This window comes from Molothrus ater, chromosome 22, assembly GCF_012460135.2.
Source record: "Molothrus ater isolate BHLD 08-10-18 breed brown headed cowbird chromosome 22, BPBGC_Mater_1.1, whole genome shotgun sequence".
Classification (NCBI taxonomy): Eukaryota; Metazoa; Chordata; class Aves; order Passeriformes; family Icteridae; genus Molothrus; species Molothrus ater.
The window spans coordinates 5,716,920-5,740,351 of NC_050499.2; the positions used below are offsets into that span (position 1 = coordinate 5,716,920).

General features: G+C 41.2%; 1 protein-coding gene across 1 annotated transcript in view; it reads right to left on the reverse strand.

The window, feature by feature from the left end:
* Nucleotides 1-23,432, reverse strand: part of LOC118695650 (rho guanine nucleotide exchange factor 12) — an 82,760-nt gene extending 59,328 nt beyond the window's left edge. The window contains 1 exon segment of the mRNA XM_054517067.1: nucleotides 22,645-23,432. Within this exon segment, the coding sequence (XP_054373042.1) occupies nucleotides 22,645-22,676 (32 nt within the window). The 5' untranslated portion in view covers nucleotides 22,677-23,432.

Sequence of the window (23,432 nt, forward strand, 5' to 3'; positions counted from 1 at the left end):
TATACATTTATTTACATATATATATGTATTTATATATATATATGTATATATATGTATTTTTATATACATAAAGATCTGTTTTATATATTTTATATCATGTTATTTAATATTTCTATTTTATATTTAACCTAAACCTCTCCTGTCCCACCTCCTCCCAGGCAGCAGCAGCCCACAGGCAGCAGAGACAGAGCTGGGATAGCAAAATTCAGCTTTTCCAGCTGTCCTGGGGGCTGAAAAATATTTATCTATATTTCTATATTTATGGATATGCTTGGTTTGTGTGCATCTCTATGCGTGCATAGAAATGCATGCACATATATATGCATATATATATTAAATATATCTGTAAATATATACTATACAAAATACATATAAATACATATATAGAGAGTATATAGTAGTCTATTATATATAGACTATAAATAGATATTATATATATGTATATAAAATTTTATATATGAAATTATAAATATGAAATTGTAAATACAAATAATATATAATATTATAGATATTCATATCTATAACATGAATATATCTGTTATATATTATTGTATCCTATACATTTATGTTTATATTATATATTGTTATGTTTATATTATGTACTATTATATTTATGTTATGCAATATATATTATATAGTAGTTATAATATGAATGTGCTATATATTATTATATATTATGAATATGAATAATATAAAATTAGAAATCATATATTTATATAGAAGTATATAAATTTAGGTATTATGTATAAAATATTGATTATATATATATATATATATTAATTTGTGTGAATTCCCGCCAGGAATTTTTCATTTTACTGTTCAAGTAGATAGAAAAAGCAGCTAAAAATAAACGAATAATTGACTACTGTAACAATAAATCACCTGTCAAACTTTGTTCCTTTGTGTCATTTGCTTATCCTAAAAGCAAAATACACAAACCATCAAGAGAAAGGAGGCTGTGACAGAGATGGTTATAGAGTATATTAGAGTATTACTCTAATATAGAGTAATACAGAGTAATAACCACCTCTCTAATACAGAGTTGGTTATAGAGTATACAGAGTATTACTCTATATTAGTGATAGAGTAAATTGGTTTTACTTATTAGCAAAATGCACACACCATTAAGAGAAAGAGGCTGTGACAGAGATGGTTATACAGTGTATTAGAGTATATTACTCTATATTAGTTATAAATTGTTTTTATTTATTAGCAAAATACACATACCACTAAGAGAAAGGAGGCTGTGACAGAGATGGTTATAGAGTATTTTAGAGTATTCCTCTAATATAGAGTAATACAGAGTAATAACCATCTCTAATACAGAGATTATAGATTATAGAGTTTACAGATTACAGATATATCTATAGATTATAGAGTATATAGAGTATTACTCTATATTAGTTATAGAGTAAATTGTTTTGACTTATTAGCAAAATACACATACCATTAAGAGAAAGGAGGCTGTGACAGAGATGGTTATAGAGTATTTTAGAGTATTCCTCTAATACAGAGTAATAACCATCTCTCTAACACAGAGATTATAGATTATATTTAGAGATTAGAGATTGATCTATAGGTTACAGAGTATTACTCTATATTAGTTACAGAGTAAATTGTTTTTGCTTATTAGCAAAATACACATACCATTAAGAGAAAGGGGGCTGTGACAGAGATGGTCATGGAGTATATTAGAGTATATTACTCTATATTATATTAGAGTATATTACTCTATATTAGTTGGAAATTGTTTTGATTTATGAGCCTATCACAACCAAGCTGTGTCGAGGCTCTAGAAAGTCACAAGTTTTTCTTTCATATCTTTCAGCCTTCTGCCTGTATCCTCTCAGGATTCTTTGTATAGTCTAGTATAGTATTCCTTAATATATTATAGGTCATAAAATAATAAAATTAAAGAAAATTAGGTGTCTCTAAAACATCACACAAGTTCCAAAAATAATAAATTAGCCTTCTAAGAACATGGGGTCAGGTTCATCACTCTTCCCTGTGTGCAAATACCAGACTGCCCCTCTCTGCCAGGCACAGAGGCAAACTCGGAGCTCAGACCAGGGGGGCTCTGAGGTTTTTGGAGTGGTGAAGCCCCAGGGAAGGGCTGCAGGGTGAAGGGGCTGTTTGCTTTTTCTGCCCCAATAAGCTAATGAAGTTTGGGAGCAGTGCTGGACAGAAATTTCTTCACGCTACGCTGTCTGTTTGTGTTTGATTAATGTAAATCTTGCCAGGGCTGAGCACGCCCCGGGCTCCAGCTCTCCATTAACCAGCCAGAGTGCCACGTACAGACTGAGCAGGCAAAACCAAGATCTCTATTTTAGTCCTTGCCATAAAACCCAGAGAACTCCACCAAACTCATTTCTGGTGAGCTGATTTGAATTACACTCCTCCTCATTCAATTCTGCTTTTTTTTCCCCCCTTCCCCAAATTAAAAAACGAAACTGCAGCAAACCACTTTAATATATTAATGAGTTATTTTCTGTTTAGATTATTTTCTTTTCAGATTATTTTCTTTTCAGATTATTTTTTCTTTAGATTTCCTCAGTTCTCATGATCAAATTTTTCAGCCTGTCCAAGGGATGCTGGTACCAAACATCATCTCCAAGCCACAACTGCAGCAAGGCTGCAATTACCCAAAAGACAGGAAGCCAAAGAAATCAACTCCTACCCCTCCATCTCCCTGCTCCATGCAATCATTTCCCAGCCAGAACTTGTATTTTCCATGCTTCTCCCTTTCCCAGTGGCATGCATTATCATTTTTGAAATAGCAGAGGCCTCTGTCTCATTGGTTCCTATTTTGAAACGTTTGCCCAGCTCCTCAATTTTCTAGGAATTTCACAAATCAGAAAATGTCAGCTGTCCAGAAGAAAATGGTAACCAGAGGGAAGGAGAAAGCCAGGCCAGGATCAGCTCAGATCCTCAGAGGAACATTCCTGTCACAATCCTTGGGAAGGGAAAAAATCATCAATATTGGGATTTTAACCACTGTGGAATCACAGAGTTAATGAAACCAGGGAAAAGGGGCTGAAAATCCCAGTTCATTATTCATGCCTGAGTGAGAATCACATGCACCAAACAGCCTCTGCTGAGGGTGTCAAAACAGAGGTATTTTTAAACTTGGGTTACAGTCTAAAATCAAACATTTCCACATTTTTCTCCCTAATGCTTCTCATTATCAAGTGAAACACAGATGGGACAATCTGAAAGACCAACAAACCTTAACTTACTAAAGGATATTTTGGTTAAAACATTGATATTTCCTATTTCCTTCGCTGTACAGAGCAAATTCACATTTCCCAGCTGCCTGCCTCAGTTTACCCCTACCACCAATTTAAGGTTGCAGGTTGCTTTACAATCATAAAAATACATAAATTATCTTATGCATTATCTTATATATTTTATCTACTTATTTATGCCTTTTACATATTTATCTCTTTTATAGATGTTTTATATATATATACATATATATATATATATATATATATAAAAATACTTGCAAAAAGACCCTCAAATTCATCCATTTTAAATTTTCATGCAAAATATTTAACTTGAAGTCATTAAAGTCAGTGAGGAGGAACCAGGAATCCAAAAGGAATATGCTTCAAGGCTTTTAACTCAGAAGGGACATTTTCAATTCCCTCAAACATAACAATTCTGTTGCTGGCGTGAGCACTTGGGAAAATAAATGCATTTGTACCTTAAAACAAGCTTAAAAGGGTCAGAAATGGATATTGCAGTTCCTCTTTCTTACAAAGGAGTCAAACAGACTTTGAAGAACCCAAATGAAATTTCAGTCCATCAGGAAAAACATTTAATATTTTAAAAAAGGACTTTAGGGCACAGTCATGTAAGGCTTAACTGTCGTCTGCAATTTTTTTTTTTTTTTTTGCTTATGGAAATAATTAACTTTAAAAAATGAGAGGATTAATTTTTACTTCTATTTTATCGACAGTTTTAGGGAGAAAGCAACACAATACATCCCTTTCAAGTGCAAACCAACACAGCTGCCAGGAAACAGTGGAAAAACAAGAAAGATTCAGGAATGGAAGCTTCTGTCTTGCTTCCTACTCTGATTTCCCAGATTTCCTTCCCTCAGCACGCTCAGTCACAGGACATAATAAGAAAACAATTTGGAGGAGGGGGAAAAAAATGACCATAAAAAGCAAGAAAGTCTGATGCAATCAGGTTTTTAGGAGAAATTAAGAGATAGCCAAGAAATGGTGAGGACTGGAAAGGGAATATCACTGGTTTAAATCCACGGGGATTTCTACAGTCCTGGACAACAGCAGGGGAGGAAGATAAGGAAAAAGTATGGAAAAAATACATAATTATAGAAGAAATCTCTCCTAAGAACATGGGAAAGATGGAGTAGGAATAAGTAGTGATTTAGAGAGTTTTCCTGGCCTATTTAAAGAATAATAAAAGTAACGAAAATTAAGTGTTTCTAAAGCATCACACAAGTTCCAAGCCTGAATATCCCAACATTTTCCAATCTCTGTGCTCCATCCTTCATTACAATGAACGGCAATTTTGGTCTCCAATATTTTGTATTGCTTAAGGAATTCTCTCCTCCTTGCAAAGCTCCTCCACTCATTCAACCCCAGCTCTGTGCTGCTCAGGCTGGGCTATGGTCACAACCCTCTTTAGAGAGCTGTCTTTGCCTGTTTAGAGTAAAAAAATAATAAAATTAATGAAAATTAAGTGCTTCTAAAACATCACACAAGTTCCAGGCCTGAACATCCCAGAATTCTTCAATCTCCGTGCAAGGAACAGCAATTCTGGCCCCCGATATTTTGCATTGATTAAGGAATTCCCTCCTCCTTGCAAAGCTCCTCCCCTGGTTCAATCCCAGCTCTGTGCTGGCCAGGCTGGCCTTTGGTAAATATTTACACAGAATTTCCAGACCTTTCCCCCAGCAAGGAGCAGGCCTGGGAAAAGCAGAACTTCCCAGAACTTCCCAGAGCTGCCCAGGGCGGGAGGCGAGCGCTCCCCAAGGAATGGAGTCCCCACCCCTGTGGAAAGGATCCAGGAGGATCCAGCATCCCTGGATGTGTGGCACATCCCATCCTGCAGGGCTGGGGGAGCCCTGCCAGGAAATCCTCGGCCTTCAGCTCCCCAGATTCCCAGGATCCTGTTTGGGATGTGGGAACTGCCCCTGGAAGTGTCCAAGACCAGCCTGGCATAGTGCAAGGTGCCCCTGCCCATGGGATAAAATCACCTCTAAGGTCCCTCCAAACCCAGCCCAGGCTGGGATTCCATCACGTGGCATTGGCAGCTTAGAGAGGCCAAACCTCACTCAGAATTTCTGGGAAATTCAATCAGGTATGGATGAAAAAAATCTGTTATTGGTAAAGAATTCCATGCAGACCAGGATATGGATAGATGGACACAGGCATTTTCAAGCAGTGAATCCCTAATATTATAAAACATCACATCAATAAATAAAAAGCTTGCCAACACTTTTTATTAGCCCCAAAAATCACCAGTGAGAGAATGGCTGCCCAATTCCCCCATCAGAAGATCCAAATACTCCACAGAGCTTTGCATTAGCACTGACCCTCATTCTCTCCCTTTTCTTTAGGCTCAGAACGTTCATTCCTCCTATTTTATATCAAGGAACAAAGTCCATCCCACACATCCTAAATAAACAGGAACTAGCAGAGGACTGCTATGGGTTGGGGTTTTTTTGAGAGAATATGTAAATATTCAAGTACAGACAAGAAGAAATGTAAGAAATCTGACACATTTCAGCAAGGACTCAGAGTCCACCCAATGGCCTGCACCTTTCAGACACATCTGAGAAACACCTGAGTCTTTTCAAGCACGAAAATCCTGCCCTGCTCTCTCAGTACATCCCAAAAAAGCCATAAAGCTGTTAGAGGCACAGAACTGCACTTTAATCAAGCGTGGGGAATTTAAAATTTTCTTTTCTCCATCAAAAAAAAAAAGAATCTGTGTGTTGTCTCAAAACCTCTCATTGCTCTACAAGCAGCAAAGGACTAAGAAATTTTTTCTCTGGGTTATGTTTTCTGGAGAGCAGGAGACAACCTGATGAAGAAATGAGTTAATATTTGATGTGAGTATCCCAGCTATGCTGGGTTACATAAGAGGCAGTGGAAGATAAAGACCCAGCAGCTCCCTCTGAGGAATTTCTGCAAGTCAGAGGAGACAGCTGAAGGACAGCTTAGAGCAGATCAAATAATCATTTTCCAAAGCCACTGCTTCACACAGACCAACCCTTCGTTACCTCAGCTCCTTCAATTACTGGAACTTAGCTGGGAAAACAAAAAAACTGAGGTTCAGAAACAGGAAATTGTTTTTGCAGTAAAATGGAGATGGACAATTGAGGTGGGAATGCTGCTCAGATCAGCCATTCTGCCTTACATCAGCACCAGAATTCCTCTTTTAACGAAGAAGTGACACCTTGGGATGCACAGAAAATATCACAGATATTTGGCACATTCAACTTATTTAGGAAGGCAATGCACAAGCCAGAATTCCTGCAAACTTTCAGTGTTGTTCAACTATTTTGCTATATACTATTCAACTATGCTGCTGTATTTTTCAGCTATTTTGCTATATTTTTTCAACTATTTTGCTATATACTTTTATATTATATAATATATACTTTTATATAAAATATAAATTGTAAATATAAATCATGCATAATATTATAGATATGAATATATATAATGTGAATATAATATATTCTAGATTATATATTTTCTATGGTATATATTATTATACTTACATATTATTATACTACATATTATTATACTCATAGATTATTATACTCATAGATTATTATACTCATAGATTATTATACTCATAGATTATATATTATATAAGAGGTAAGCAAATGTTTTTAGGATGCAGATGAGAATGCCTTAAGAAAAGCCCTCCATTTTTCAAGTACAATCATGGGCTGTAACAGTCCCTGAATGAAACCTGAGGACAGCACCTGCACCATGCCAGGGAAAATTCAAATTCAAGCAGGCACAGAAGATAGAAAAGATTAAATGCCATGCAGAAGTACTACCCACAAGGGAAAAAGCAAAAAGTGATCAAGTGAGTGGGTGGGAAAATCAACTTTCTTGCTGGAGCTACAACTCAATTTATTATTTAGGATGATTCAGCACCTAAATCCTGTGCTCTGGACAAAAGCACCTCCTGGGCTGCAGGCAGCTGAGCAAAAAACCCAGCTCAGCAAAAGTTAGGCTTAGACTGGCAACCCAGCTTAGAGTCAATCATTACAAGGCTGAGCACAGCTGTCTGCTTTTAATGCACGGCTGCATTAACCCTCAGCAAAGTGCTTTAAAATCAGCCCTAAAAAAAAATTAAAAAAAAAAAAAAAAGAGAGAACACTGAATCATTAAAACTTTCAGCACAGAATTTTAACTCCGAGCATTTGCTGCTAATAGATATTACTGGAGTGATCTAAGCCAAGAAAAGAATTACAGAAAATTATCATTTTCGACTGTGTCACCCAACAAGCAGCCGAATGGTTTCTACAGACAGTAATTAAAATAAGAAAGTTCTGGTACAAATATGGAAACTGATTAAAAGACAGCTGTGAAGCCTGCTAAATCTGTGATAAAAAAAAATAAATCTGCACAAGCAAAACATGAAAGATCCTCTATGAAAGAAAACCCTCTTTCAGTTTCATTGTCTGGGCTGACTTCTGGCATAGGAAAATGAGTTCTATGGAGCTGCATTGAAAAGGTCACCGAGTTTCCTTCCTTGATCTTTTACCATGAACCATTTTAGAAGGCATTAAACATTTCAGAACAGCCTATCTAAACAAATTTTTGCTTATCCTGTCATTGAATTAAGTTCAACCAATTCCAGTAAGTTTGACCAAGAAAAAAAAAAGCCCCCCCTAAGTAGCTCTAAAATATAATATTTATGCCAGCCACTAAATGCAAACTTGAGTCCATGCCAAAACAGCATAAATTAGAAAAAAGTCATTATTCTATAGCTGACAATTTGAAAAGAGAGCAGTGAGAGCTGGGAAACTCCATTTGCTAAGGCAAAATCCATTTCATTCACAGCAAACTGACCCCAGTTGTTAAATCTGTGTCATAATTCAGAGAGGGAGAAAAAACACAGCACCAATTCCATGGATTTAGCACTCAATACCTTGTTGTGCTTCACTCCAGGGCAGGGAATTGTCAGCAGTAAATACTTCCAGGCCTGTAAAACTCCATGAACTGCTCACTATTTGTCAAGAAGCAGGGAGGGAGGGGCAGACCTTCATTTATTCTTTCCAAAGAATTTTTGCAGGTCCTTTTTAATTCACCGTAAATTTCATCCCAGCCCAGGTTTACAGTACAAAACATAAACAGACTCAAGGACAGGATCAAACATCAAAATGTTGACCCCAGAACGAGTCAGGACTGGTTTTATCATTATTCCATTCCCACACCTGCAGCCTTATAGACCCAAATTCAAAAAGCAGGGAAGAAAAACCCAAGTAAAAATGCAATTTAGCAATACCTGTACTCACAGCCCCAGCCTCTGAAAAGGCATAAATCTATTTTTTAATGCATTAAAACACAGTTTTATTTTACCACTGGCTTCAGTACAACAAAAACCACACAAATTTAGATTTGCCAGTGTTTCCAGGTACTGTTAATGAGCAAAACACCAGCTTATGTCCCCCAAAATTCACTTTATTTTTGACTCTGTTCTCCAGCCAACATTGGGATAACCCACAGCCTTTTCCAGGGCTCTGCATCTCCCCTTCCCCTAAAGGCCAGCACCAAAGGCACACACAGAGAGGAAAGGGAGGTTTCAAACCTTGCCAGGAAGTTTCATTGTTTAACTCCAATTTTATTGTTTAACTCCGATTTTATTGTTTAACTCCTGCATCTGCCCTGGTTTGAGACTCCACAGCAGGAGGGTTCACACAGCTCACTGCCCCTCCTCTGAGGGGCCTGGCAGCTGATTCACCTGAAATTTTTATTCTTTACTCACCATATATTTGTACTGTGCTGGACATGAGGTGCTTCCTGCTCCTCAGCAGGGCAGAAATCAGGGAAATGTTAACCCAGTGCCTGCTTTGCAGGGAACATTTGACCATCAAACTGACAAGAATTAGTGTTATAATTTGCTTTAGCAGAGCAGGCACACAGCTCACCCACAGAAAGCTGAATTATCCATCAAATAGATAACACAAAGTGTTATAATTTCTGTTTTAGCAGAGCATACACACAGATCAGCTACAAAAATTGAATTATCCATCGAATAGACAACATGAAGTGTTATAATTTCTGTTTTAGCACAACATACAGCTCACCTACAGAAAGTTGAATTATCCATCAAACAGAAATCAGGGAAATTTTAACCCAGTGCCTGCTGTGCAGGTAACATTTGACCATCAAATAGATAAAATGAAGTGTTATAATTTCTGTTTTAGCAGAGCAGGCACACAGCTCACCCACAGAAAGCTGAATTATCCATCAAATAGACAACATGAAGTGTTATAATTTCTGTTTTAGCAGAGCAGGCACACAGCTCACCTACAGAAAGTTGAATTATCCATCGAATAGACAACATGAAGTGTTATAATTTCTGTTTTAGCAGAGCATGCACACAGCTCACCTACAGAAAGCTGAATTATGCTGGCTGTTAGCAGCTGGATCAGAGTCACCCATGCCTAAAAAAAACCCACAACTCTCTCCCTGTTTGCTGTCCTGGCAAACTCTAAATGCCCAAACAACCTTTCATTTCCAATTTCCTCTGTATCAACCAGGCACATTCATCACCCATCAGCTGCCCACATCTCACAGGATGAACAAAATGTTGTGTTAGCACCAGAACCAGCAGCTGAGCTTGAGGAACTGAGATGGTCCAAAAACCTTTTTGTCCAGGATTTTCTCCTGGGAAGCTGAGAAGCTTCAGAGAAAAATGAAAATAACAATTATCTGATTTTCTTCTATGTTTGGCTGCTTTAGAATGTGGTTTGGGCATTGTTTACTAACAGGTGATTGTTTCATTGCTTTCTGCTGTGAATTGTTTTTATTTAATGGCCAGTTGGGGCCAAGCTGTGTCAGACTCTGGAAGGAGTCACAAGTTTTCATTATTATCTTTTTAGCCTTCTGTCCGTATCCTTTAGTACAGTTTAGTATAGTGTTCTTTAATATAATATAGCATCATAAAATAATAAATTAGCCTTCTGAGAACATGGAGTCAGATTCATCATTCTTCCTCCCTTCATTGGGGGTCTCTGAAAATCCCACAAAGCTGTAAATGTAAAAATTAAGTCCTGGTCAGCAGCAGAATGTCAGTGCTGAGTGCATTAAATTATTAAATATTTAAGGTCTTTAACACCCATGTGCTGTGCCATTCACAGCTGGACAAGATTATAAGAAGTCACTGCAACAAGTTTTTCCATTTTGTCGAGCACCTCCAGCCAATGCAACTTGGATTTAATTTTTTGAAGCGAGTTATGCTGCTCTTTTTGGATATAGCATAAAAAGGCATCCATGTGTTCACCAGAAGCATTAAGGAACTGAGACGGTCCAAGACAGCCCATTTACAGAAAAGAAACCTGTAAATGTAAAAACGAAGGCCTGGTCAGCAGCAGAATGTCAGTGCTATCAAAGCACAGGGAAATGCAGTTTTCTCCCAGCTCAGTAAGGTAACTCCTCCCAAGGTATTTGCAGCAGCAGGGAAACCTCCAGGATGCCAGAGCAGGGTTTTAATCTAAAGCAAACATCTCCACGTGATGGAACAGAGGGAGAGGGGCAGAGCCCAGGCAGCTCCCGGGCCTACAGACAAAATTCATTTCTGCTGGGCATTTCCTCCTGCACATCTTCATGGAACTGGGGAACAGACCCAGGGATGCTGCCACCAGTGTCAGCACAACTGAGAGAGAATTCCCTAAAATCCCAGGTATTTGAGAGGGCTCCTCACTGCCACACAGCTCCTCACAGCTGTATTTTACATTTATTCTAATTTACTGCCACAGCAAGGTGATCCAAATGCAACTCGGAGGAGAAGATGAAGAGATTTTCACATTGAAATTTACAATTTAAATAAACAAATCATAGTCCTTGTTTGAAGTGTCCAGAGTCCCTTTGTGCTCATCCCCAAAACCAATTACAAACTACCTTTTTTATTTAACAAAAAGAAAAAAAGAACAACAAACCCCACCTCATTATTTGCATGTTCTTTGTTATTTTTCTCCTTCTTTGAAATGCTCTTTTGGGGCAAGCTTTTTGATCTAAAAGGCATTTAATTAAACAAAAAGAATCAAAGAAAGGAAAACTCTAAATCCCTATATACACTCTACAGCAGCATTTATTTGGGGGGAATATATTCCACAAAATTAAATTTATAATATATATTCCCAGGGATTGTGCCTGGATTACCAGGGCCAGAACACAGCCAGATTCCCCCATAAAAAAAACAGGGAAACCAATTTATTTCAAGTGTAAACTTTAAGTTTCTTGAGACCTTTGCTGATCAAATCCCATCAGTATCCTAAGAATCAATCTGGAGATGTGAAGGAGCCATTTTCTGTGGATATGGAGAGCGACAGATGGAGCAAAAATTTTCAGCAGATTCTGGGTTGCTGTGATGTTCCTGTGAGGAAGCTCAGCTGAGCCACCTCCCAGGAGCTGGGATGATGATAAAAACAGATATAGATTTTAAAAATTAAATATAAAAATATTAAAAAAATAAAAAATAAACCATAAAAAGATTAAAAAATTTAAAAATACAAAATAAGACATAATAAATAACATTTAAAAATAAATAAAATATAAAAATTAAACATAATAAATAAGAATATAAAGATAAATAAAATATAAAAATATAAGAATATAAAAATAAGAATATAAAATATAAAGAATATAAAAATAAAAATATAAAAATATAAAATATATAAAAATATAAAGATAAAAATATAAAGATAGAAATATAAAGATAAAAATATAGAAATAAATAAAGAAATAAATGTAGAAAATAAAAATATAGAAAATAAAAATATAGAAAATAAAAATATAGAAAATAAAAATAAATATAAAAAATAAAAATATAAAAAATATAAAAAATAAAAATGTAAAAAATAAAAATATAAAAATAGGTTTAAAAATACAAAAATAAAAAAAATTTAAAAGGGAGTTGGAAGGGACAGGTTCTTTTCATCTGGCTGAATTCCAGGGAGAGGATTTAGAGTTTTCCAGGCAGCCCAAAACTGCTGCAAAGCTGTTTCCTCTCCCCCTCCCAGCCAAGCTGAATTCTCTGCTTCTGGGGGAGGAAGAGCAGCACCCGGGGCCTGTCCCCTCCTGCTGACCCCCAGGCAGGCAATGCCATCCACCCTGCCAGCAAAAAAGGGTTTTCCTGCCCTAAACCTGGGCTTGCGCCTGCATGGGCAGGGCCAGGAGCCCCAGGGACAGGAGGGAGGGAGGCCAAGGTGAGGGGTGAGCAGGTGCAGACACCAAAAAGCAACGGCTGGATGTCCCTGGGAGTGTGAGAGCTGATAATGAGCTGCTGCAAGGGAAGGGAGAGGAGGTCAGGCCGTGCTGTGCCATACATTCAGCTGAAGCTGCACTGCTTAACGTCCAAAGTAAACACCACTGCAGCATTTACAGCCAGCACCAACATTCCTGCAGCTTTCCAGACTGCAAGAAACATGTGCTTGCCTTTTTTCTCCCCCTTTTTTCCCCTCACTATTTAATTCTCACAGCAGTTTCCATAACGTGAGGGACCAACTTGGGGCTTTCAGTTGTACTCAAAGGGGCAAATAATATTTACCCATTCCCAATATTATCAAACTCTTACAATGAAGTACCTGAAGAGATCAGATATCTAGATGCCATATCTCAGAAAGATGCAGTGCTTGCCTTTTTTTCCCCTTTTTCCCTCACTATTTCATTCTCACAGCAGTTTCCATAATGTGAGGGACCATCTTGGGGCTTTTAGTTGTCCTCAAAGGAGCAAATCTTATTTACCAATTCCCAGTATTACCAAACTGTTACACCAAATCACCCAGCAATGAAGTATCCAAAGAGATCAGAAATCCAGATATCAGACAGATATACTGCAAGAAACATGTGCTTGCCTTTTTCTCCTTCATTATTTCATACCCACAGCAGTTTCCATAACCTGAGTGACCTGAGTGTAAAACTTGGGGATTCCAGTTGTACTCAAAGGGGCAAATAATATTTACCAATTCCCAGTATTATCAAACTCTTACACCAATGAAGTATCTAAAGCAGATGAGATATCTAGATATCAGATGTCAGAAAGATATACTGCAAGAAACACGTGCCTGCCTTTTTTTCCCCTCAGTATTTCATTCCCACAGCAGTTTCCATAACCTGAGTGACCTGAGTGTAAAACTTGGGGCTTTCAGTTGTCCTCAAAGGGGCTGCTGTGCTTGGCAAACAATATTTACCAATTCCCAGTATCAAATCAAATCACCCAGCACTGAAGTACCTAAACCTAGAGATCAGATATCTAAAGAGATAATCCAGATATTTCTAGGGAGTAATGACCTAGAGAGCTCTGCTCTCTTAGATCATTATTTCTGAATTATTGCAAGGTGTTTGCCTTTACATTATTTCTGAATTATTACAAGGTATTTTCCTTTCCTGCTGATGGTTCAGGGCAGAGCAGCACCTGCACAGGTGCTCCTCTGGGCACCCTCCAGCCTTCAACACATCCTCCCAGCAAAGCAAACCCCACAAGAAGTGCAGAGGGCTCTGTGCAGGATCCCTGAGCACCTTCCCCAGCACAGCCACCGAGGCTGCTGGTTTGTTCAGATCACATCTGTGCCCACAGGAACCACTTCCACTCCCCAGACCACAGGGCAAACCACAGCCTCCGAACAGGAACAAACTGCAAAGCTGCACCTCAGCACCAGGACATCTCTTTTAGCCTTGGCACACCAGGAGTGCCCCCATCCTCACATTTAGGAAGCCCACATGATATGAATGATATAAATTCACTTTCCTCTACTGCAGCTCCCCCTGGATATTTGCCAGAGCTGATGCTGCTGCCTCAGTCAGGACAGAGTCTGCAGCAGCAGGGAAAATCCCTCTTTTAAATCCCCAGAACAGCAGCTTGCTTTTGGCTGAGGTCACTGCCTCATTTAGGACACCATAATAATTATGATTAAACAACAACAACAACGAAAAAATCCTATTGACACAGAGCAGAAAACAACGCTGTGCTCGTGCTTGTGAGCAGCAGCTTTGAAAGAAGAACAGGAATTGTTGTTCCCAGAAGAACAGGAATTATCAGGACACTGCCACATGGGAGCTGTTGCCCCCCAGGGCAGCCAGAGGGGCACTCCCAGGCTCTGAAGGGGCTCCTGCAGCCCTGCCTTGTCAGGGCTCTCTGCCCTCCAGGAGCAGCTCCTGGCCCCGGGGCAGGCAGGAAACCTCTCTCCTATCTGGCAGCTGCCACCATTTCTCTCCCTCTCACTCACTTCCTATTGATTTCTCCTGTCTTGCACTGCAGCTTTTTCCTATTTCCTCTCTCTGCTGGCTCGTTATGGCTTCCCTCCTTGAATTCTCTCCCTTTCCACGTTTTCCATCCCTTTTCTGGCAGCAGAACCCTCTTTTTGCATCTGGGCACAGCAGAAAGGCAGCGGTGCCACACTCAGAGGAGACGCCTTGTCTGAAGTGCTGCCAAGGAGCTGCACCAACAGCCACTATCATAACAGGCTAAAAAAGACTTTCAAGCAGCCATCAGATGCTTCAGGTGAGCCTGCAGGTTGAAGCTTGTATGTTTATGGGAGTGGTGGACTCCCAGTCCTCTGCCTGTCTCACATCGGTCTGGTGCTTCATTAAACACATGGGGCTTTTCCTCCACGCTGGGAAATGCTTGCTCAGGTCAATCCAGGTCCCACCTAAGTCTTCCAGGCCCTCTCCAGCACTGCAGCTCACTGTAGAAAAGAGTGTTGAACTCTTCTTAGGTTACTGATTCCACCTGGGAACTCACCCAGGACTGCAGGTGATGGCACAAACCAGGACTCACTGCCTGCAAGTAAATTCAGGAGCAGCTTCTCACACAGACAAGAGTCCATTGTGCTGCTACTCACAGGTTCAATAAGGAACAGCACCTGAACAAAATTCAGATTCCCACCAATATCCCTGAAAATTTACAAAACACATTGCAAGAGCTCAGGAGTAAAACCAGTTTGAGTCCTGCCCTTGCAGCCACAGCCCTTGTGCCAACTGAGAGCAACCAAGAGCTGCCAGAACATGGAGATTCCCTCTTAGGTTTTGAACATTTCAGCCTCTTTGTAGCACCAAGAGAGGCCTTGCTGCTTAATTCACACAGTTCAACTTTTACCCAAGCCTGCTCCCTGCCCATTAAAGGTTTATTTTTTGGAAGAGCTGAGCCCCAGTGCCACTTGTGACCGTGTCCCTCCTGCCAGGACAGCTGACAGCATCGCAGGGATGGACAGGACAATGACCCACACCACACCAGAATTATTCCAAGTACAGAAACCTGTGCTGTGATCTTTGCCAGTGCCACAGCAATTCCATGAAACGCTTTTGCCACCGAACATCCCAGCCCAGACCTTTCAGCCTTGTCAAAACAGAGCTTAAAATAGCCCCAAAGGATCACATTGAAGTGTTTGCCAACAAATGTAAACAGCAATGTTTCTTATTTACCATCAGGCTGCAAGAAAGGGTTCCTGCCCATGGGCCTCAGAAGTCAAACAGACACAACACTGAAAATCCTCAAGGAAAGGATGCAGGGTGATAACAAAACATCCAGACGATTTGTGAGTGTCACAGGCTGAACACTGTTTGTTTGGCTTTTACTATTTATACTTTGCTTACATTTGAAACATAAGGACGCTGTTTTTTCCTGTCATTTTAATGTATTTATTTTTACATGTTTTCTTTTCAAAGAAAAAAGAGTAAACGTCGCTTCTTCCTGTCTTTTTCTAAGTGTGCTGTTACTATTTTGTATGTATCCTGTCTTGTATTTTATCCCTTTTGCATTCTTAATCAAACACTGCACGTTTTACATCCCTTTTCATTTTACTGATTCCCTTCCTGCTGCTTCTCCTGTCCTTATTTTAAGCCCTCTCTTCTGATGTTGAGATATTACCAACATCCAGGCTCCTGACCCTTCGTTTAATCAAGCTGAGACATGAACTAAGACTTTTATTCTTTAAACCTAATAATTATCCAGAGCAGGGCCACAGAACACAGCATCACCTACCTGAAAATATGCATTTAATCTTCTTAGTGCTATTGACATCTCTTACACAGGAAAATCTGCTTATCTCAAAGCAGATAAAATATCAGAGGGAGTGCTTAGGCAGAGGACTATCTGGAATGCTACAAGAAGCATTTTTAAGCAATATATCACTAGAAACACGAGGATAATACAAATGGGATTCGTTAATAAATCTCCAAGTGCTAATTTTCAGAGGGAAGGAAGAGGTTTTCAGGGAGAAACCTGGAGGATAAAGGCTCAAGGAAAGAGGCTGAGCTTATCTTCCAAGCAGCACAGCCAACATTTCTCCCTGGTGACCCCGAGGACCACCCCGAGGAGGAGTGGAGAATTCAGTCCCAAAGCAAACACTGAGACACTGCAGAACTACACACAGGGCTGCCCAGGTGGGGCTGAGGATTCTAACCATGAAGGTAAAGGGTACTGCTCAAAGTACTGCAGGAAAAATGGGAAAGCAACAGTTCATTTCAAGATTCCTGTTGGTTGTACTCCAAAGCTTCTTGGGAAAACAGGAGCTGTCACTGAAGCTACTCAAAATCTTTAGGCACAAATTCACTGCGAGACCCCACTGCAGGAAAGAACCAAATAATCCTGGTGTCTAGCCATGAAATATGGAAAATAACAGGAATCCTGGTGCCTAGCCATGAAATATGGAAAATAACAGGAATCCTGGTGTCTAGCCATGAAATATGGAAAATAACAGGTACAGGTGTGTGTGCCACCTTCCCCAGGCAAATTCACCAATGCGCTCAACAGCCTCAGGATGCACTGCAGAAATCTCCAGGCCCTAAATCACTACTTCTACAACAAAACACCACTTTGCACTAATCACTGCTTCTACAAAACCATCACTTGTACAGCAAGGTCCAGAGCAGTTGTGAGAGGGAACAGAGGGCTCTTTGATTTCCAGCAGGACGACTGCACTCGCTGCTGTCACCCTCCAGGACCAAGGAGCTCTCCTCCCACACAGGTCATGGAAGCCAAAGGACTCCAGTGAACACCCACAAATCCCACCAGTGAACCTCAGCAAGCTCCGAGGGCAAGCTGCACCTTCCTTCTCAAGCTAGGACAGCACCGAGTCTTTTTTTTTTTTTTTTTTTTTTTTTTTTTTTTTTTTTTTTTTTTTTTTTTTTTGCTGCTAAATTCCTGCAGATTTGGAATTTTGAAAATCTAAAATCGAAAGAGCCAATATCTCGGTCTCTTTCTCAAGCCATCCGTTTGAAATGTTAAAGTGCATTTTTTTTTTCTTGCTGCTAAATTCCTGCAGATGTGGAATTTTGAAAATCTGAAATGGAAGGAGCCAACATCCTGGTCCCTTTCCTAACTCATCCATTTGAAATGTTAAAGTGCCATTAACAGGAGTTCTGTGCACAGGGAGAATTATACAATTGGGCTCGCAGATGAAATATCATTCCTGCCTCCACCCAAATAATCACAACGCCCACAGCTCTACTCAAAACTAGAAAATCAAGCTCACCTCAGCTCCTGTCTCCAGTAAAAGCCCTAATAAACTATGCAACATCAAGTGGTAGCATTTGTGTCCCAGCCAGCAGTAAACACCCCAGACAGTCCTCTCTCCTCTGCCAGCCTCAAGGACAGCAGAATAAAACAGGAATTTATGCACAGACTCTGTCAACTGCTAATTTCCAAACATAGCCAAGGCACAATGATGAAAAGCCCCACTCAAAGACTATTATTCTTTTTAATCCTTAGATGCCATGCTGCAGCCCATTTTCCATAAATACTGGATTTTACTAACTCTACTAATTTAAAAAATGCATGACAATGACATCTAACTAAGATGTGACTTTCTGTGCAGTTCTTACCCTGCTGGAAGAAATAAAATCCTTTTTTCCCCACCATACAGTCCAAGAATTCCCATTTACTACAGGGACTTCCAAAGAGCCAGAGACAGGGAAAGTGCATCTAAGGCAGATAAGAAACAATTAGAGTCTATTTTAATACCAAGTCAGGAGCAAATCACCAATTAAAACTTCTCAAGGGTAATTATGTGTAAATTCTACCTCTGCTGTTTTCCAATCATAGCAACAGAAACTACAGCAGGGTTATAAATAAAACTCATTTGCAAGCAACTGCAGAGAAGAGTCACCAGTTCCTCAGCGAGGTCCTGCAAAAAGCAAGAGCCTCCTTTCTTTTATTGGCCTTTAATAAACAGAATGAAACATAAAGCAAGTCCTGCAGCCGTGCAATTGCTCAACCCTGAAGTGTGTTTGGAACGGCGACAGGAAGAAAAATACAGTTAACTCCGAGAGTGAAAAAAAATTAATGGCACACAAATGTTTCTTCAGTGTCATAACAGGATACAGCCGAGCTCGGGCCGGCCTTTGGTGGCCAAGCAGAGGCTGGAAATGGCTGAATTTCAGAATTCCAGCCTGGCCCCAGCGTGGCCTTGGGAAGAATAAAGGCCTTATCTCACTCGGCCATGCACAGCACACAGCAACGCCCAGAGCTGGCCAGGAGAGCTCCAGAGGCAGGGAACGTGGGCACACTGCAGCAGAAACGGGAAAACTCCTCCAACAAACCCTGCCCAGCTGCCTGCCACCCCTCAGCCGGTCACGGATGGACTCAAATCCGCAATCCCCCCACCAAAAACAGCACCCAGCAACAAAAATCCAACCCTGCGCCAGCGAGCGGCCAAAAATAGATTATATTTTTTTCGGGTTAAAAGATATGGGAAGTCTCACCTAAATGCAGAGCTGGATGAAGCTCAGTCACCTGACTGATGTCAGACACCTTTAGGATAATAAAAGGTGCCCTGGATGTGAAGATTTCCTTCCACTAACGATCAAGTCGAGCCAGATGAGCAGCTCAGGGGTGTCTGCCTCAGAGAGGTCCTAAGCTCAGCAAGATAAACGCCACCTTAGGAGGCCTCTGAACAAATACAGCACAGCTAAGGGAGGATTAACTGAAGAGGGTGTAAATGTTTACAAACATAAAGGAGCAGAGCAATAAGGCTGCAGATGAAGAGTTTGATATGCTCCAATGGGCACCAGGACTATGAAGGAAAAAAAAAAAAAAGAAAAAAAAGCAGCTGACAAAGTCAAAGAACATCCTGAGGGAAAGAAGGGGAAGTTAAATCAGTGTTTAACTCCCTCAAACCACCCAGCAGCCGTGCAAGGCACCATGGCTCTCCTGGAGAACGCTCTGCTGATGTGTTTTTAAGCCTCAAGTGCTCTTAGGAGATAATTTTCTGTCTGCCTGCACCCTTTAGGTGCTCCCCCAAAAGCTGACAGGGAGCAGTGTGTGTCAGGAGCTCCTCCACCGACTCAGAACAGCCGTTTCACCCCCAGGAGCCTTTAACATCTGCTCTGCCTTTTTTGTTTAATGCCTGATATCCCCCCACTCCCCCAGGCACTCCCTTCCCTCCAGACTGAAGGCACTTGAAGGAAAAGACACCAGAAATCGATGCTGCTTTGGGAGTTCTGATAACAGCATCTGAGCATAACCACTACCAAAACTAGCTGGGTTAAGATTTAGTCCACAGAGAGAATGAGCCCAGACACACTCAGATATGAACTGGCCTGAGTGTGTTTCAGCAGTGCCAGACACTAAAATCCATTCAACTTTCCTGGGAAAGAGAACAAAAATAAAATTAAAAAAAAAAAAAAAGGAGGGGACTTAATAAAATCATCATTTATCATCCTGGCTGCAAAACAGCATTAGAAATGGCCATCCATATACTCCTAATTTACATATCTATATATAAATTTTAATATATATAATTTATAAATTTATATATTATAAATAAATATAAATAAATATTATATATTTTATATAATATATATTATATTTATATATAAATTTTATGTAAAATTTATATAAAATTATATATAAATTTATATTTTTAACGGTAATCATGACATCATCAAGAGATAGAAAATATGTCAAGGATGAGAAGTGCAGCCTGCATGAGGGAAATGTGACAGCTGTCATATCACTGGCACCTTAAACTGCAGGGATACCAAAGGAAATATCTGCTGTCTGTAATGTGGATTTAAGCAGCTCTATATATGCAAAATGCAAATATGTAAAGCTAATATGGAGAAAAATCCAGGCCCAAGCTGCCCTATTATATTCCTAATACCATCTGGCATGGATGCAAGCTGGGTTTCCCTGGTTTAAGGCAATTCCCATCTCAATCTCACCAATGAAGATGACTGACAAACACAAAGAGAATTGAACATGTCAGATGATTTATACCATGGAGATCTAATGACAGTGGAAGCATCAATATTATTTCTATGGCACCTGCTTTGCATTCTGAGCTTTAGAGGCAGATTGAAAGAGGCAACACAGACTCTCCCCAGGCCTGAAGGGAAGGGGAATATTCTGCAGGGACAAGAGTGATGAAACCCATCCTCTCCAAACCCTGCACAGTGCTGGGGGTGAAGAGGAACGGCAGAGATGGGAACAAACACCAGCACCAGGTCTGGGCTTCTGCTGAAAGGTTCAGCCAGGGAATAAACCAGAGAATCACCAGAGAATGCCAGGATGGTTTGGGCTGGGAGGGACCTTAAATCCCATCTCATTCCCATCCCCCTGCCATGGGGAGGGACCCCTCCACTACCCCAGGGTGCTCCAGCCCTGGACACTTCCAGGGATCCAGGGGCAGCCACAGCTGCTCTGGGCTCCCTGTCACCATCCCCACAGGGAACAATGTTGCCCTCATGACCAACCTAACCCTGCTCTGAGCTGGAAACCATTCCCCCTTGTCCTGTCACTCTAGGTCTATTAAAATAGTCTCTCTCCATCTCCCTTGTAGGCTCCTTCAGGTCCTGGCAGGCCACAATGAGGTCACCCCAAAGCTTCTCCTCTCCTGGCAGAGCCACGACCATGACTTTGCACCCCAGGGCTTCAGGCCAGAGGTGAAAAACAGTGACAAGAAAAGATCCAGTTCCTCCACATTCCCCCAGAAATCCCAGGATTGTGGAGACAGCTCCTCACCTGACACTAAAAGCCTTTTGATCCAAAACCTTAATGGAACACCAAACAGAAACATCCTCCTGACATGACTGAGAGCAAAAGGAAATGAGACATTTTTTTATTTGGCTGCTCCAATTCAATAATGGAAAGTATTTTGTTTTACTAACAAGTAAATTAAATTCCCTGTTCTCGTGTTTTTCCTTTCCATGCATCACTCAGCTGCTCCCTGGGATGAAAATTCTGTCGTTCTTTTTGATATCATGCAACTGCCACAAGACATATGGCCTGAAGTACGTAACAAAATCCTCACAAATCCACTGAAATGCCTTTTTACTGTCATTGCCTCGCCTGCTACAGAGAAAAAACACCCTGCAACTCAAGAATCATTCACGCACTGCAAAAGAGAGAATCCTGCTAGGACAAACTACAAAATTAATTGCCAAGATTTAACACTGTGTGAAAAGTTGTAAGCACAGATTGTACACAAGTCTGAGCTGTCCCAGAGCACTTTGGACTGTGCTGTGAGGACCCGTGGAGTCACAAAAAGGCCTGGATTTAAGCGAGATCCACACTCAGTCTCTCTCCTGCCCTAAAATTGGTGAACTCAAGCACCCAAAGCATCATTGCCCCATCCCAGCCCCAGCTTCGCTGCTGTGCCACAACTGCTTGGTCGTGAAAGGCCTTGGCCACACACATTCACACCTTAACCACCACACAGACACCATAAAGATACAATAAAATACATACAATGGTTTTCACAGCATACAGTGTCAAAAAAAGGTATCTTTTCTTCTCATCAAAAAAAAAACCAAATCTGGAGACACTCATTCCACTCATTCGCATGTTAAAATGTTTCCTACTTGACTTTTTTTTTTTGTGTCACATTTTTTTTTTCCTTCCTCTGAACCACCCAAGCACAAACAAGAGAACTCCAGAGGTAATGAAAGGCACCTGCAGAGCAGCCCAGAGGCCTGAGCAGGTATCTAAAGGCAGGTTCCTGCTAAGGTAGACACCAGCAGACATTCCTGCTTGTCAACTATCCCTCCTGCCCTCACCTGGAGTGACCTCTCGGCAGTACTTGACCCAAGGAGACCCAAGTGCATCCTCAACGCTCTCTCTGAGCTCAGGTTTGAGCTGGATACTGAATTCTGGTGGCTTCTGCTGCTCCATCCCCTTGCAGGAACCCTTGCTTTCGGTGCTCCCCGCAGCACCAGCCCATCCTGGGAGCTGAATTACCACCCTGGCTCCTGCAAAGTCAGCCTGGCAGGCCTGAAAGCTGTTGGACTTGAAATACGTCAGTTTCAAAGTTAACCCAGTTGCTTTGACAGTCAGGACACCCTTGGTTCCCAGAACCTCTGATTTAATCCTGCTTTTCTGCTCCTGTCTGTCACTGAAGCCAGAACACAAAGTACGTGAGCTCTGCGAATATTCACACTTCAAAAAAAGGTTTAAAAAAAAAAAGAAATCTCATTTTATACTGACCTGTCCGTGATTGTGGACTGTGTGCCACTCATTGGAGCCTTTGGCAAGAAGTCGTATTATCCAATTTACATTTTACTCTTATTGCAGGAATATGAACGAGGCTTTGCCCCTTACATGCACCGAGGTTCAGGATCCAGCCTTGCTCCAGAAGAGGCATGCACAGAGGACAAACTCAGTTCAAGGGCAGGAGAAAGGAACAAAAAAACAAAAAACAAAAAAAAAAAAAACCAAAAAAAAACCGAAAAACCAAACCCAATCCAAAACAACTCCAAAACTCTTCTTTGCAGTCACCCAGAATATCCAAACCACGGAAGTGGGGCGTGGGGGATAAAGGAAAAACTCCAGCAAGAAAAAAACTCCAACAAAACAAAACAATCTCGGTGGACTCGGGGGGGTAAAAAAAAAAACCTTTGCAGAAGCGGCCGATGGTGCCCGTGCCCGTCCGGCCGGGGCTCAGGGGCTGCGCTCGGGGGGCGGGCGGCGCTCCCCGCCCGCGGCCGGGCCCATCCCCGCTGCCCGCCCGCCCCGACCCCCGCCCGTGCTGCGCCCGCAGGGGTCGGGCAGGGCGGCCGCCTCTAGGCCCGGGGCTCCATCCCCCGCCGCTCCGCCTCTCGCTCCGGCCCGGGACCCAGCGGGGCGCTGCGGGCTGGCTCCGCTCTCCGCTCCCTGCTCTCCGCTCCGGGCCGAGTCCCACCGCGCTGCGCTGCTCTCCCGGCCCGGTGCTGGCCCCGCTGCGCTGCTGGGAGAGGCGGGAGCGGCGCGTCCGGGGGAGCCTGAGCTGAGCTGAG